A 17,001-nucleotide genomic window follows, 5' to 3' on the forward strand; every position below is an offset into this window, starting at 1 on the left:
ACAATCATCTTCAGTTCTATATTTGGCAAATTTTGCCTTGAGAGAAAAGAGGCAGGGGAGGGGAGGGGGGGATATGACCGATGGCTGCTGCTCACTCGGAAATCTCAGATCAAATCGAAATTCTCCGATTCAATGACCATGCACCCGGTCTTTTTACAAGAAACGAGAGGGAAAAAAATACATCTATCCCCTATCAAGCTTGGCTGGCGCGTCTCCCTGTAATGAGCCATTTTTTTTCGCTAGGTAGCGAGCTACCTGGGCAAAAGCTACGGAGGAGTTATATTGGTTGTGGGTTTAGTAGCTACTATGACTAACAGCGAGTAGTAACTAATCGTGTCTGTCTCATTGGTCAATTCAAGTCAATTGTATTAGGGTTTCGTGGATGGATGGACGGACTTGCCTTTCTGGGTTGGCCGTATTTAACGCGTATTTTATTCGCAAGCGTAACTGCGGATGGAGATCAAATTAATTACCCGGCTGGCAATACAGCAAATTTTCGTGGACTTTTGAAATTGATTCGAATTTTGCAGTGTGTATTCTAACAGATTAGTTAGAATGCAGTATGTAGGTACTGAAAATAGTTGAGATGACACACCACTCCCGCAAAATACAACCTCGAAAAAAATGAAATGGGCAAAGAGAGAAAAAAGAGCTCAATCCGCTTGCAGCCCCGTGCGCAAGCTAATCGCTCGAAAACTGGGCTTGAACAACTACGTCATACCTGACAGAGTCATGATTCAAGGACTTGCCTGATCACCCATCCATTACTGTAACTACTCAATGCATTTACAAAAAGTCTATGGTGGTTTAGATTATATGTGCGCGCTCTTATTTAGTTCATTCGACATGAAATTGAACCTGTTCTTTAGCTCAAAGGGAAATGGGTAAATTTAATATGGGTACCTTATGGATACGTACTACTGTACCCAGAAAGGAGGCCAAGGAAGCTCTTGGTCGCCATAGTAACGGCGTTCCAGCCGTTATGCCTCGTACGGGCGGTATTCAGTGTATTTTGCGTATTACACGTATTGGAGCAAATGTTACTTAGTTTGGAGGAATTAGCGGGGCGCTAAGTATACTAGTCGTTTGTATCGTATGGTTGTACGATCATAATACCATCGATACGATACAGTGTGTCCACATCGAGGGTAGTTATCTTGCAAGTTAGTGATTGTCTCCGTGGTAGGAAAGATCGCGAAATAGACATCCAAACGCGACAACCCCCAGACTTATTACGGTTCATCCAGATTTGCTTTGCACTACCCAGATCAATGGAACAATAGTTGAATATACCAGTCAAAGCCAAGTAAATAGATAGTCCATCGCCCCCTATCCAACCCCCAACATCGCGTACATCTTCATAAAGATTGGCAACTTGGCAACGATAAGTTGGGTATGTACTCGTATCACTGCCTCAAATGCAACCAACTGCAACTTCTACGTGGAATTGTACCTACATAAAGTACAGAGTATGGTACTACTGAAAAGTCGAACCCGAAGAATTGTGCAGATGCAATGTTCATCATGTGTACTCTGCGCTCAATATGATCACCATATTTATTGTCTGGGCAGCTTGGCAGGGGACTCTTGGCTGCTGCATTGTATGCTACCAAGCCCTTGGGGATGCGTCCCAAATATGTGAGGTGAGTGTATCAGCTGGACATCCTCCTAGGAAGAAAAAGTAGTCGTCGCATTGTGGCTTGTAGGACAATCATTGGAAATTCTTCTTGGCTGCTTTTCTCTGGAGCTGGTTGGTACGGAGGAGATAAGAAAACTCAAACCCAAGACCACCCGTCTGTGATATTCTTGACATGCCAAGGCTTCTTTTGAATCTGAAAGATGTTGCTTACGCTGAATCTCTATTTCTTCCACTGATCCTGATTGGATACTGTTTGAGATATCTTTTTCTTTGACCATTGAGAATGAGACCTCCCTCCTATTTTCGTTCCTGCCTTGGTGCCTGAGGCTACTTGGATTGGTCGCGATCTATTTTTGCTAATGATCAGCAATTAGTCTACGTCCTGGCGTGTTATTAACCTATTCGATTCGTCTATCATCCATTGATTCTATTTTTGATCTCTTTCACGCGACACCTCCCAGGTTGAAGGTTCCAGGTAGGTGGATGAACACAATGGATACTCCATGCCAAGGATTTGCATGGCGACACGAATGATGCCAAACTCCGAATAGTTGTTTTTTGTACATCATAACTACTTGCTACTGCAGCTGCGTAACTTAACTAGCTTACCTCCTTGACTTCCGTGTCTCTATTGAAAGCCAAGGTTCTTGGAATCGTGTCCGCGTTGTCAATCTCGTTCTACCCCCGTAACTTTAGACATAACGTTGTTGAGCGATTCGGGATGTATTTTGTGAATTTTCGTAATTGAGATCTGTAATTTTGATCCTGGTAAAATTACCATCCAGACAACATATCAATAAATTTCAATCGAGTTTTGTCTGTTCTGCCGCGGTTGGCGCTGTTTCATGTAATTTTTTTTATCAATACCAGTTACAAGATTAATCAAATTACCACCTAACCCCGAAATGGGCTGGCGCCAACTCGGAGAAAGCGAAAAAAGATCGGCAAACTTTGAAGATTTTTTTTTTGGCACTGGCAGCTTGCGCCCTGTCTGTCCGTCCACTCGTTCTCGGGCGCTTCGGCCGTTGTACGTATCCAGAACGACGAGAATGTACTATGAGTAAGTAGACCAAAATGAGGCAACCAAACACCACCCAATCAGATGCTTCTTCCAGACTTCCAGTACGCATTACAACAACATCAATTGGCTATCTATACTACACTACTCGGTATATTGTGTCGAAAAGGACGATGAGACTGGAGTCAATTGCCGAGTTGGCACGTAGCTAGTTAGTGAGTAAGCAGCATATGATGATAAGTTACCCATTAATGCAACGAAACTAGTCGGTGTAGATATACAGCTCAGTTGAGGCAATTATCTCTCCCATGCACACTAATTACGTAGTACCTACCTACATACATAAAGATGCTCGCATGACCAGCGAACTCACCACCTTTAGCATTATGCATAATTAATCGATCGTGCAACGTACTTGCTGCATCTGCGGCTTTTTTTTGGCGGCACGATTTGACATGACATGACATGCAAGAGACAGTTTTTTTTTTTTTTTTTTTTCTTGATGTAGCGCGACCACGTCAACGCCAACCCTAAAATCTGCTCAGTAATGGAGTAGTTTGTTACGTACTCGAGCATGATTTGTGCGGATGTGCGGTTTGCTTCGTTGATAGGATTTTGGTGGCTTGAATACGATAACGTACATAGTACACCGTGGGCATAGATAGAATAGACTCGATGCAAATGCGATGCAACATTATACTATACGACAATTTCTCTCAAAACGGAAAAAATTATAGTGAGTTATGCATACTTACGTACTACTACTGCACTGCACTGCGTGCCAACTTTGCGTGAATTTTTCCCTTTGGTCTGCTTGTGTATATACGTACTCTGTAAATCGCGTACGTACAGTATCTAATCTATCTAGCTAGCCGCTGGTACCGGATTCTTCGAGAAAATCTTTAATTAATTTTCTTCGAACCACAGTTTGAATCGTTCTGGAAATACTGAGCTGTTGGCAGGAACCATGGTTCGGCGGAAACGTGCTTTTTTTATCCTTGATCTTTTATTCCCATCCACTTTTTTCAGTTTAAGCCAGAGACGAGTGTTATTCGGTTGAGATGAGGCGAAATTTATGCGAAACGTTTATCTATTTCGCATTATCTTGACAGGTTGAGTGCGCGGAGTGGCCGTTGGAGTCGCCTTTGGAAGCAGATTTTTCATAAACATGTATTAGTGGCAAGGATAGTCAACTTTTTGTAAATTCCCATGTCCTGGTCATTTTGCTCCGACAGAACGGTGGGTTCCTGGTTAGGGCTAACAACAACATGCGTCGATGGCAGATTTCCTAAAATGGGAGTTGTGACAGGAACCTGCGTTTTGGATGCACGTCTACCTAGGTCTGGTACTTAATGCGATTTTATTATTTCGAGGTATGTTAGTTGGCATAGACGAATTGAAGGGATTCCGTCGCTAGCGATGAGGTTGTTGTTAAGTGCTATTGTGATTTGAAGCTGTACCTAGTTGATATTCGTTTGTATATATTCATCCCGGGACTGCCAATATATACATCTACAAGTCGTCAGTTATCTCCATTCAATTCAATGTTGGTACATGTGCCTGATTACTTCAAATATTATTATATTAAATTATCTTCTTCAAAGCGACGCGTAGAGCTGCTATCTACGTACATACGAATAGCTTGAACGCCGATAACCCCCCAAAACTGGTGATATGCCAAGGACAGTTATATCTCGGCTTCAATCTTGAAAAGCATGTCAAATTCGGACATCGGAATTGACTTCTTGATCCAAAGTCATACACTCTTGCCAAGACAACGCTTTGATCATTATTGATTATGCTAATTTAAACATTCGCATGGCTACAATATATTCCCTGGATAGGTAATCCCCCCCAGCAATGTACAAATACATGTAGAAATACGTACGTATATGTATTTCTATTGTTTGGATGTAACGCACATTCTGCATTCCACACACCAAAACAAACCCCATCCCTACTTTTCGAACCCACGTTTGCAGTAGCCTAATTTGTCCACGGATGTCAATATTCCCAGGCACGTTTTCATTTTGACTCCAGGGTACGCGCGTAGTAAGGTACAAACCAATTGCCGAGGAATGCAAACCACCAGGCCCGTTTGGAATGCTAAGATCGTGGCTTTCTCTTGGCGGTGATTTGAGAGGATTGGGGATCTTGGGAGCTGATATGACATTCCTGACGTGAAAGTTGACTGGGTGGTTTTGAGATCATGTGGTTGACTATCAAGAAGGTATGCATGTCAAGCACAGCTTTCTGAGTGGATGAGAAGAACGACAGACTTGGGGACAGCTCAGTGTTCAGTTTGTCTGGATGGTGTGGTATTTTGCTATACTTTCAATGTATGCATTCTCTACGTAGTACAAATCCATTGGTCCTGTTCACGGACAAGCTAATCGACACGGAGCATCCGAATGAACCGAACGCTCTAATACTTCAAAGTTCACTCGGGTCTTCTTAACATAACCCCCTTAACTATAATCATACTAATCCCCGTCTCACTGACGTCAATCATCCAAAAAGAAGATATTTCACCCAGCATCAAACCTCGGCATCCCGTCGGCATTGACTGTCTTATCAAAGATCCCGGACCTAAAAGCCGTTTTCCTCAATATGTAGTAAGGTACCCATATCTATTCTCGAGTTTCTTAACCATTTTCAAGCATATAACTGGTTAAGTTACGGAGTATTGATTATACGTATTATCGAATCAACTTTCCTATCTAGTTAAACACAATCAAATCTGGTAACTAATCAATTTTTGCTGGGCCCAGCGCTCAAAACGCGATAAGACACGGAAATCCGGCACCAAGAATGGATAAAGTATAATGAGGCTGACCCCAGCACGCCGAATCAGAGACACTTACGAGACCCGAGCAGAAAATCGGATGCGATCAATTTGTACTTGTGGGGACTGGTGTCGTGTGTCCTTGACACACGAACGAACTCCATGTGAAATGAAATAATTACTCCGTACGTACGTGCGTATGCCAGTCATACATACATGACTTTATATGGAGATGGTACGATACTGAGTAACTCTCTTGTACTTTTACGGGGTAACCGCGTCAAAGTACGGGTTGAGTACGGTCTAAACGATAAATCCCTCACACAAAAACAACCAACGAACGATAAATATTACGTTCTGTAGAAAAAAAAAAGAAAGAAGAAAGCAAAATGCCTAGCTACATATGCCATGCATCATGCATGCACGCATGTTCGTACTATGCAGAGTATATACTCGAAAAAAAAAAAAAAGCTTGAACTTGCTGACCAGTCTGACACGGCTATTGGAGGCCACTAATCCTGTCCTGTCAAAAAGACTCAAAAAACCCTGTACCAGTACGGAGTAGTGTACGCTGTTTTTCTCCGCAATTACTATATGATCCGCGGAGACTAACTTAAGTTAACTAAATGATCCCTGTTAATTCTCGTCTTCGAAAGTGTTTGCCGCCGTTCGCGATCTCTGGGCGTGGGTTTGTGAGTGATACGACGTTTCTGTATATAGTATAACGTGAGTCGAATGAGGCATTTTTCGTTAACTTAGTCGGTAAAAATGGGAACGCTGACTTGCCGACCTCCGCTCGGCCCGATTCCCATTCTTTTCGAGCTGAAACAAATTACGTAGGGGCTATCTTGAGCGTCTGATTGGTTGGCCTGTAAAGTTCCGTTGATGGGAGATTCCGAGCATTCCGTCGATTTTTGTTCGAGTTTTGTGGTTTGGGGGAGGTTTGATTGGCTCGACATTGGGAGGGGTTGCTTAACTCCGCGATGATGGAGCAGAGATCAGGTACGTACTGAGGATTGGTTGAGACATCGTTGCTAGAGAAGGATATGGAAGAGAGTGGTGGGTGTAACTTGTGATGTGATGGAGTTTGGTTTAGTCGTGAGCATCCTTGGAATTTGATTGTGTACATAGTATTGTTCTTGCCTGGTTTCCCATTGTTTCTTGTGGCAGCTATTCAGAAGTAGAATGAGAGAATCCAAGCAAATGCTGGTTAAGAAAAACAGACAAGACGCTGCATCTCACTCACAGGTGTAAAACAAGTTTAAATTTACTGTACGAGTAGCAAATGAGAGACTTTCTCAGAATCAGCAAAATCATGTAACGATTATCGAATTCGTTTTCGCTGAACTGACAGTATGATTTTCATTGCATAATTCGCTCCGTGTCGAAGGTAGGGTTGCGAGGACACGTGAGACGACACGATGCCAATGGAAAGATGAGATGCCTTGATAATCCTCGCGCAGCTCAAACGAAAGACATTTTGGGGACTGCACGATATTTGGGCAAGCTGTTTAGGATGGATCAATTAGTTGAATAGAAGATGAGCAAGGTTGGTGAGTAGATATCGTCGCGAGGATGTTCCAGGATTTCATGGACCCCATGTTATACTATCTGCATATATAGTCTATGATCTCTAATTTTCAGTGCATACTATCATGAAGCTAGATTTGGGGAATTGAGACTACGGCTCATCCATGCTTACTTGCATACCGGCAGAGGTAGTCAGCATTGATAGGCCCAACGATCCCTAGATATGTTAGAAGCTCTGGTCGTGAATAAGCCTGAGAATTTCAGAGTTTCAATCATGAAACACTATAATACCAATATAAACCGGCGGATACATTCTACCATGGCATCTAGGTACTTATGTCGCAGCATTAGATACCAAGGTATGCTTGAGTACAGTCTTTTATTTTTGAATTTCCTTTTAATGAACTCCCCCATCGATATGTCTTTCTCTCTTCTTGTTCCAATCTGCGAAGCAAGTTGTAGTCAGGACCAAAAAACATCATAGCAAAACGAGCAAGAAAGCGAGCTATGAGGATAGCGTTCGGCATTCTGATGAAAGAACAAATTTCATTCTCCGATTCATTGCAAAGTCCCAATTCATCAAATATAGGAGAGCTGACGACAATTTTGAAACCTTCTCCTGGTTTTGATTTATCTTCCAATCTCCTCTCCCAACAGTCTGTTCTCTATCCAACTAATCTCATTGTAATTTGTATCAAAAGGTCAGTCAGATCACTGGAAGCTACCCTGACTTTAATACTCTGCTCGTACTCTGCCGTAAGATACTCCGTTGAGCTCTTGTTGATAGTACATGTAGCCGGAAGTGGGAATAATCACAAGATCATAGCGTATTTTGTAGTATGATATTCCTTTGCTATTAGTGTGTCTTTCAAATAACTGCTTTGGCACAGCATTAAGATCGGCTCGAAATTCGCAAAGTTTGCTGACATCTGTTCTGCAAGTTATTCATGTGTCTAGAAAGCGAAAAAAAAGGAAAATGATTCTTTTCGTTTTTTGAAGAGGATGATTTACCATTGCCCATTCGGGTTGGTGCAACTGTTGAGCCCGAGGAATATAATTTCTTTTTCATAGTCAGATCTTTGTCACAACGCCGTGTGGTGTAGAAGCTTTTGCGGATAGGTTTGCTCTCCGAAAGGGGATGTTCCCTACCCTAGTTAGCAAGTATACGCCATATACCAAGGAATTTCCGAGGAATTTAACCTTCTCGATGAACCACTCCATTATGCCGTCAACTTTCCAACATTCTTCCAATTTGCACCATATTCTTTGGGATTTGGAGTGATGGCCTCGCTCATATTTGACCTGTGTGACGATGCCGTAATGATACCGGGCTAATCGACTCCTAACTCGATTTCCCTCGAGGCCTCCTAGGAACCGCTCCGCTGCTCTCTTGTTAGACCAATCCTGACCTACCATCGTATTGAGCGAGAGAACACTTACTGGACAACCGCTTGCCAACTAAGATGTGTTAGTAACAGGCTTCACAGAAATAAGAAGTGATACAAAGACTTACGCATTTGGAGGTTGCATAATGGTGATTTTAGGAAATGCTTTGCAAAGACGATGGTAAAGGTACTCGGATCCGCCGAAGCCACCAACAAGGAGTATTGCTCGAGCAGAATGGCCTTTTACTTGGATCTTTCTCACCTGGTGTTGCACAAGCTTTATGACATCTTGTACTACAAGATCAAAGATCCCTTGTACTTAGGACCTAATAATAAAAGTAATAGCGTTAGAAGTCTATGCAATCGTGATTTAGACGTTCGTCGATTCAAACCCACCTGGTGAGCTGCAAAAATCCTCCTTTCAGTCCGATTAAGGGTTGATCGGGAAGTCCTGGTAAGGTCAATTCCCAATTAGGGTCATCGTCATCATCGAGGTCGGTTCCATCGTAATTTGGTTTGATCGATTCTTGCCAGAATTGAAGGGCTGCTTTTCGGGTGTTTTCCGGAAGAAGCTCAAAAGTTTCGAACCCCAGTAGCTCTTCGAGAAGAGACTCAAAGCGATTATCGAGAACCATCGAGCCGCATACTCCGCCTAATAGATCCAAGGTCAGATTGCGAACCATGCCCTCAAGATCTGTTGAGCGATGAAACTTACCTGTTCCTTCAACAACCTCTCTTAGTTTCAGTGGAGTGAGATCATCGACGCAATAAGAGATAAGGTCCTGAAAGATGATAGAAGTAAGTTAACATATCCGCTTCATAGAGTGTCTGGAAGACTGTACCACAGTGCCTCCACCTGCGTCACAGACAATAAATATGTCTCCTTTCTAAACCGTGTGGTTAACATTCAATGATCAAGTAGATTTATATATGAAGACAAACACACACCTTAATTGTGTTAGGCTGAATGGCTCGCAATGTATAAAGTGCTGCCGCCTCTGGCTCAGATAACAAAGAAAGCAGATCCTCGTTTATGCCAGCGTTTATGGCAATCTTCATGGTTGCATCTTTTGCAAACGGCTGGGACAGTGAGCACATATTTCTTGGGTAGATCGTTGACGTCAGGTCCAAAGGAACGCCGTAGGTCCTGGTGAACATGTTCGATAATGTTCTTTAAATACTCCGTGGAAACATCGACTGGCGACTTGTTCAGAGAACTGAGCAACTTCTTGGCTCGCAGTGCTGGGTTATATCGATACATTTGATCCTCGTCAAGAAGGAGCTTGACACCACGGATTGCCTGTTGTGCCGAGGCCAGAGCCTGCCACCCCCAAAGGAAACGATTTTTAAAAAACGTCATGACGATGGGTACTTTGAGACTTGTTCCTACAAGCTATGAGCTCTCGATGTCAATTTTACTTGCAATGGGGATGTCTGAACTCACTATTTCTCCCACCTGGTCATTCAGATAATACCTCGATATTCCGCGACTGGCCGTCAATAGCCCAAGCAGCACTGCGATCTGGTCATTAGCTCCGCGCAAATTCACATTGCTATTGTCGAAGAATATACAAACCCGCTGAAAGTGGTGCCGAAATCAAGTCCAATAACTAGGGACTGAGCAACGGTAGGTTCTGTCATTTTGAAGTTTGGTGTTTTTTATGAGAGAATGAGAAGTCAATTTAAGTTAATCGAAGTAAAGAATTTGAGGATAGGAGGCCTATCGAAGGTTAGAGATGGAGAAGGAAAGAAATCAAACCCGTGAGCGACCCTGAGAAGTCTGGGAGTAGAGACGTAGAAGGAAAGTAGTTGAAGAGGTAGGAAATTTCGCGTTTAAGTGTGAGGAGGAAGTGAGAACAAAGAGGAGAACGAGAGCCGTGGACGAAAAGAGAGGATGCCTTAGGACACCACGCAAACGAAAAACCCAAGCAAACAGAAGGCCAAACAATCACATGACACTGGCTTGTCAAAGAAAGTCTTCCACGGGCGAGCCCCCTCCGTATAAACATAAAACCTCATGAACCAGAATTGAAGACTTACTCCTCAGACTGCACTTCTCTTGACCTGGCAGCAGACGCAAGCTAGAGTGAGCCTCATCAGAATCCATTCGCTATCTTCACATCTTTAATTCTATCATTCAAGCTCAGGTCCACTTGTTGTCTGCTGCAACGACCTCGCCTCAGCGATGGGCGGTCTGCGATCCTGTAAGGTCAATCGACTATGTTGAAAAGATGATTTGAGTCTTACTAATGAGATCTATTGTAGCAGTTCAACAATCAATGGAAAAGCACTTTGTTGCTGTGGAAGAGGTTTGCCAGGTCCACAACAAGCTAAAGAAGCAATATATTGGCCACTTTTATTGTGATAGGAACTCTGCGGCCTGAAATCCCAAACACAACTACTGCTGGAGAATGACAGACTCTTGACCGAAGAACTTAACCACCACATCAAGAACGAAAGGAGCTTGAAGTCAGCATTTCGAGATGTCAAAGCAGAACTAGCAGAAGCACAGCATATCTTGATCAGGGTGAAACTTTTGCTCAAGTGGGTGCCACAAGAGGAGGGAGAGGATACGATACTGTCTACGATGAAATGATGGACCTGCTAAGGAAATTGTCACATGAGAATGTAGCCTTGAAGGAAAAACTCCGCCGTGAGCGTGAGCTTCTCACCGAAGCCAAACAGGCCGCCGCTGAGTCTGCCACTCAACATCAAAGAGTGACTATGGGCTTCATGACAAAACTCAGATCCTTGCAGAAGCGCAGCGAGACATTATATGATGACCAATGTGCTTCTGAATGGCGAAAGCTTCAGCAAGCCCTTAAGTCTTGGACAGGGCGCACCTTCAAGGATGAATCAGCTATGAGTAAAATGACGTTGGAGAGGTACTACAGACCATACGTGGAAAGCGTGCATACATCCAGGGTGTTATTGCTAGTGCTATCTTTGCCACTGTTTTCGATTACTCCTTTGCCTTCAGCCCCAATACACAATCGGAGCAATTGTTGACTGCCGTAGGAAAAATCGTTAGAGACTCTGGTATGTGATTACTGTGCAGTACATGGTAATGTTATGATTTTGATACTGACATGGAGTACAGGCAGCAGCCATACGTGGGAAATTTGGCGCTTGGCGACCAGCAAAGCTTTGGATAATCGTGCTAGCTTTGAGAACCACCGCCTTGATGACCCCTGCAATCAATTTTCACAGATGGTCGAAGCTCTGTTCAGTGACTATTACAGCCCAAATATTCATAAAGATAACACCCACAGAGCACTTCTACAGATATTCGAGGATTGCCTCTCTTTCAAAAAGAAACTCGAACGACAGGAGTTTGAGTATCAGACTCGGCAAAGTCCACCCGGAACAGTCTATTCTACAGAAAAAATGAAAAGTTTAAACTTTGTGGAAGACGACGGTAGCATAGTCACAATGAGTATTTGGCCTTCGCTTTACAAATTGTCTTTCGAAAACGAAGAGCTCCTCATCCAGCCTGAAGCCGTTTGGACGAAGGAACCTGTTCATGTCGGCGATGATTCACCAATGAAGAACAACTCCGACGTCCACAAAGAGATCAAGCGAGAGGTAAAGACTGAAGGGGATGATGACGAGTTAAGTTTGGTCATGCTTTCATCTTGATCACGATTCCTGGACGACGAGTGAAAGATGGCAACAAGTTGAAGAAAATGGCTCTGGTAGAAGGGTGAATTTGGAAGTTGAGATGATGGCGATGAATTTTGGAGCGGATTGAGGCTCAAGATTGGTACCATTGAATTTCATATGTCTAGTCCTTATTTGTTTAGTTGAAATCAAAACAGTTCAGAAAGTACTAGCGTTGTGATGTATAGAAATCACTACATCATGTGATCAGCCGAGCCCTGGGTTCCGGATTCCCTTGGTGGTGCTGAATGATAGGCCCGATGACATTTAATAGTTCTCATGAGCTTTTTCTAGATAAGACTCACATATTAACTCTGCATACTGTTTGATTTCATGCTCCCCAGCTCAAGTTGGGTAGTAACAAGTCTCTGCGGACGAATGCATCCCCCATCAGTACGAATGAGGTAAACGGCAATCAACAAGGCAGCGTTGAACCATCCATGTCACATATTTCAAATTTTATTAAGAAGTCTTCCAACGCATTGATCCGGTCGTTATGGCACTGCTTGATAACGAATCAAAAGTCAAATGGACATTTAGAAGTCCGTACGTACTTTGAGTGAGCGTACAAGTGTCAGTCCAGGAAAATAAAAAGCCGGAAACTGTTCGGAGGCTATATCTTGTCGAGCTTCATCATTATGTCGAACCTTGGAAATTTCCCTGTCAAGTTTTATCAAAGAGGCAGATAAATATATTTTAAGACGATGCACCAGTAGTGATTACTACATCCAGTAGGTAGGTGATGGGTGGAGTTAGCAACATCTTTTGGCCCCCGAGATCTTGACCCTGCTTAGTAAACGAAGGAGCCACTCTTGCGCTAGGCCGAATTGTCTGACTATATTTTCTTTTGTAATTAGGTAGTTTAAACCTTTATCTGATTTAATCGTGTTGTAGATCGGCACTCGAATTTAGGTTAGTGCATGGCAGAGCATCCTAAGCATCCTCTATCGTAGACTGTAAGCACCAAACATGAGGGATTGACGGCACCAACGGCGGGGCAATGATATAATAGGCATTGTGATATTGATAATTCGACATACTGTGATGCATCATACTACGTAGATAGTGTCATAGGATCCCGGTATAATATATTGCCGCACTAAAACCGAGGGGTAGGTAAATACCAGGAAATGCAAGGGCGGAGGATCGGGATGGTGATGATTCCCCGAGCCGGCTTTAACATCCCACTTTAAAGTCCGAACGAGGTGATCCAGAGATTTTCGTTTAGCATCACCTATCAACAGCTAGGATTATCACATCTGCAAAAATGGAATTAAACGCTAGTATGCACATTAATGCATCGAGGTCGACTATAAAACGGCGCTGTTGGAAGCAGTCTTTGGGACGGAATTTCTTCATCATCAATCAATCACACGCCGAACCAACAAGAACACTTACGCAACGATTATCGACCAATCAGTAGTCGATAATTGACGACCAAACTATATCCAATCATCCCAACTCAACCACCACCCAATAAAATGCGTATTTTCGTCACCGGAGCAGCTGGCTTTATTGGTCGTGCCGTCACTCAAGAACTCATCCAACATGGCCATACAGTCATCGGATTGGCACGTAACGAGAAAAATGCGGAGATACTCCGCGGTCTCGGCGCGGAAGTCCATCAGGGAGATCTAGAAGATATTGAGAGTCTTCGAAGCGGCGCAAAGGCTGCTGATGCCGTCATCCATCTGGGGTTTATCCACGACTTTACGAAATTCGCTCACAGTCTTGCCGTCGACCGAGCAAGCATTCAGACCATGAGCGAGGAACTTGTCGGCAAGCCCTTGATCATCGTCGGTGGCACAATGGGTCTCCCGTCAGGTGTGCTGTCGACTGAGGACACCGAGCCTGAAATTGACGACTATCTTGGTGCACGAAATCATTCTTCGGCTCTACTTTTCAAATTGTCAAAGGAGACTGGCGTTCTTGGTGCTGTCGTTCGACTCGCTCCAACTGTGCACGGCAAAGAAGACCAGGGATTCATGACCATGATGGGAGGTCTTTCAAAGCAAGCTGGAGGCAGCTACTATGTCGACGATGGTTCCAACCAGTGGCCCGCTATTCACCGACTAGATGCAGCGGTTCTATTGCGTCTTGCAGTTGAGAAAGCTGCCCCCGGCGGTGTCACCTACATTGCTGCTGCTGAGAACGTGCCATCAAAGGACTTCATGACCGCGATTGGCAAGAAATTAAACATCCCGGCTGAAGGCAAGTCACAGGCAGAAGTGGATCAAGCCCTGGGCTTTTTTGGCCATCTTCTCGGCCGCGACAACCCTGTTTCAAATGAGAAGACACGAAAGGAACTTGGATGGGCTCCAACTCAAATTGGATTAGTTGCTGACCTCGAACAAAACTACTTCTTATAAATTTGCACCATGGCATGTACATAGAAATGTTTAAGTTTTGAATTATGTTTTAAAAGATATGGACAAATACGGATATGTTTTGAGTAGGCCTTTCGCAGAATAGGCTCGGCAACATTCCGTCGGCAACGAAAGCCCTGTGCACAAGGTTAACTTCTTTCTGGACATGAAACCACGTGAGTCTTGTAGATGAGAAAGCTAATCGATAACCTTGATGTCATAATAGGTTACGTAGCAGATGATTTTCATGCCACCGGTCCAACAGCCCAATGGGACGGACGAAGAGTAAAACGCCGAACAGCAAGTCTCTCGGCTAGTTTCCTAATGTGGTAATGTAGGTTCAAGAGGTTTCATAGATATTTTGGCGCGGACTGGCTTATGCTCCTCATGGGGATAATTTTCTGCATTATTCGATGGTTTACGATGTTTGGAAAGTTACCCGAGTACTCGAGCACAAATTGTTTTCTTCGTCCTGGTTTTAACTGTTGCTATCCCACGATGGAGAACTGAGTCAGTCTTGAAGTAAGTAGGTACCGGGCATGTTCCAGATTAAATGAACTAGCGATGTCTGGAGCCAAATCCATAAGAAAAATACTATGCATAATGAAAGCAGGCCAATAAAAGAAAATCCTCAAGGTTAAAATAAGGTTGTATTAGTATCAGAGTTCTAAAAGCAGGTAGGGTCACATGAAGCAACAAACCCTAGGCAAGAAAACATAAAAATATAATCAGAGTTGAAAGAAGAAGAGACTGCAGTCAGTAGAAGGGGGAGTATGAATACATGAAAGCACGAAGAAAAAGAAGGTAATAGAGATGAGCCAAAAAAGAACAAAACCAAAGGGGGTATATGGAGGAAGAATAAGATAAATGGAAAGAATACAGGCAAAGGAACGTGGGGCGAATGGGTGGATATAGAAAGAATCACAATAACCCTAAAATGATAATAAACTAAATCATCCTCATTGAAGATGATCGGGCACTTTATGATGTCCTTCACCCGCTAAAACTCTTTTCAGGATTTCCGGATCCAAGAACCTATCCCAGCAGAAGTCCTCAGTACCGTCAGGAGGTCGATTGTGGACTAAAAATCCCCATAGCCCCATAAGATTCTGTTCAAAGTCCCTCTCAATAAATTCGGGTGGAAAGGCAACCGCAGCCTGAAGAAACGTCACCGTGAAGGCGATCCACTTTTGGATGATATCTATCCCTGTCGTGGATCTGGGCAATCGAAACTCAACTGTATGTTTTGGGTAGAGACACACAGATTTTCTTTCAGAACTGTTTGTGAAATTCCAAGCGTAGTATCGTCGACTGAAGTCATCACCAGGACTAGTGGGAGGATTTATGAGGTCGATCAGCTCTTCGGTTGTTTGGGTGTCGTGAATGAGAGCAGAAAAGCTCTTCTCTGGAGGCAAGTTGATGAGAAACGGATTCTCTGTAAAGTTGGATTTGAGAAAGGCTTGGGTAAAGCTATGGTCTGGGAAAAGCTCCTTTAGGGGTTCATGAAAGTAATAAACCGCGTCAGCAATGTGTTTTTGTTCAAGAAGGCTCCAGGGACGATTGAGGGGGGCAACATGGATATGGAGTCCAGTGCTATTATCCATCTCTACGTGGCTGTGTCTGAGTATAAAGTCCGACAATTTTTGGATCTCCTTTCCCCAAAATTGGCGTTCACCGTACTTGAAGACAGGCGATACAAATTCGAGACCACCTGGAAATTGAACGGTCAGCAGGAAGCACATACAAAAGGATCCATCTTTTATCTCTATTCTCTCGATGGTGTTGAAGCGGCAACTGAACACTTACAAAATCGAAAGTCCTTTCCACTATTCATTGCGGGCTCGTCCACTACGCTCCAGGCCTTATACTCTCTAGGATTCTGGAATGAATAGCCGGATTCCATTCGAATATGACGATCGACTCCAGTTCCAGCCTGATTCCACAATTTTGCAAGGTGACCTCTAACCTTCTGTGGACCTGGATGTTTATAACCCTCCTTTAACAACTTCAGGCGATATTCAAGCTCAATACCAAAGGTATAACCCTCGGGAGCCTTTTCATTTGACATCTCGTCGTCTGTTTGAGGATTTTGCTCAATTTTGGTATCGTAGCAAGGATATCGTTGATGTTGACGTCGATCTTGATCGTGACCTAAGCTGTTATGAGCACACAGCTTTCAGCAGATTGTCTATGGGGCTTCTTCCACTATTTAGTTCGCTATAGAAAAAGGAAAGTGGTGGTTGCAGGTTCTGAAGAACTTCAAATATACAGGAGACAGGTAATTCGGGACCTTAATATACCAGCGACTAACATAATTTTGAGGCAAGATGTGTGAATTATTATACAACTCTTTCATACCATCCTGACTGTTCGTGGTGGTGACAAAGGCTTTGCCAGTCATTTTGAAATATGAATCACACCTTGAAGGGATGAAGCTGTCTATATCTTTGACACAAGTGGCATGGTAGGACAAAAAGATGTGAGTCTTGGGTCCGTGGTATGACTTAACATTGGAGTAGAGGGGGTGTATTGATCTAGATTAGATGAAAGTACTACTTATTTCAGTCAAGACTGACTCCAGAAGAATGAATATTTCATGGCCGGGATGGTCCAGTCAT

The 17,001-nt window shown here is 43.5% G+C and overlaps 5 protein-coding genes across 5 annotated transcripts; 2 read left to right on the forward strand and 3 right to left on the reverse strand.

Moving 5' to 3' along the window:
* Positions 1–7,704: 7,704 nt before the first annotated feature.
* Positions 7,705–8,489, reverse strand: EYB26_004841 (uncharacterized protein; the record flags this gene model as incomplete). Its single annotated transcript, XM_054264132.1, has 5 exons — positions 7,705–7,901; positions 7,984–8,117; positions 8,186–8,354; positions 8,413–8,430; positions 8,486–8,489. 5 exons carry the CDS (start codon positions 8,487–8,489, stop codon positions 7,705–7,707), a joined length of 522 nt encoding a protein of 173 aa, XP_054120107.1.
* A 187-nt stretch (positions 8,490–8,676) lies between these two features.
* Positions 8,677–9,998, reverse strand: EYB26_004842 (uncharacterized protein; the record flags this gene model as incomplete). The annotated part of the gene is made up of 8 exons (XM_054264133.1): positions 8,677–8,683; positions 8,754–9,009; positions 9,073–9,139; positions 9,200–9,244; positions 9,306–9,437; positions 9,514–9,750; positions 9,833–9,872; positions 9,934–9,998. 8 exons carry the CDS (start codon positions 9,996–9,998, stop codon positions 8,677–8,679), a joined length of 849 nt encoding a protein of 282 aa, XP_054120108.1.
* Positions 9,999–10,542: 544 nt separating this feature from the next.
* EYB26_004843 (uncharacterized protein) lies at positions 10,543–11,996 on the forward strand (the record flags this gene model as incomplete). The annotated part of the gene is made up of 6 exons (XM_054264134.1): positions 10,543–10,561; positions 10,626–10,666; positions 10,726–10,901; positions 10,967–11,242; positions 11,296–11,396; positions 11,458–11,996. 6 exons carry the CDS (start codon positions 10,543–10,545, stop codon positions 11,994–11,996), a joined length of 1,152 nt encoding a protein of 383 aa, XP_054120109.1.
* Positions 11,997–13,498: 1,502 nt separating this feature from the next.
* Positions 13,499–14,386, forward strand: EYB26_004844 (uncharacterized protein; the record flags this gene model as incomplete). The annotated part of the gene is made up of 1 exon (XM_054264135.1): positions 13,499–14,386. The coding sequence occupies one exon, from the start codon at positions 13,499–13,501 to the stop codon at positions 14,384–14,386; it is 888 nt and encodes a 295-aa protein (XP_054120110.1).
* A 956-nt stretch (positions 14,387–15,342) lies between these two features.
* On the reverse strand, positions 15,343–16,784 carry EYB26_004845 (uncharacterized protein; the record flags this gene model as incomplete). Its single annotated transcript, XM_054264136.1, has 3 exons — positions 15,343–16,094; positions 16,190–16,534; positions 16,742–16,784. The coding sequence occupies 3 exons, from the start codon at positions 16,782–16,784 to the stop codon at positions 15,343–15,345; spliced, it is 1,140 nt and encodes a 379-aa protein (XP_054120111.1).
* Between the last annotated feature and the right edge of the window lie 217 nt (positions 16,785–17,001).

The sequence above is a fragment of the Talaromyces marneffei genome, chromosome 3 (genome assembly GCF_009556855.1).
Source record: "Talaromyces marneffei chromosome 3, complete sequence".
Taxonomy (NCBI): domain Eukaryota; kingdom Fungi; phylum Ascomycota; class Eurotiomycetes; order Eurotiales; family Trichocomaceae; genus Talaromyces; species Talaromyces marneffei.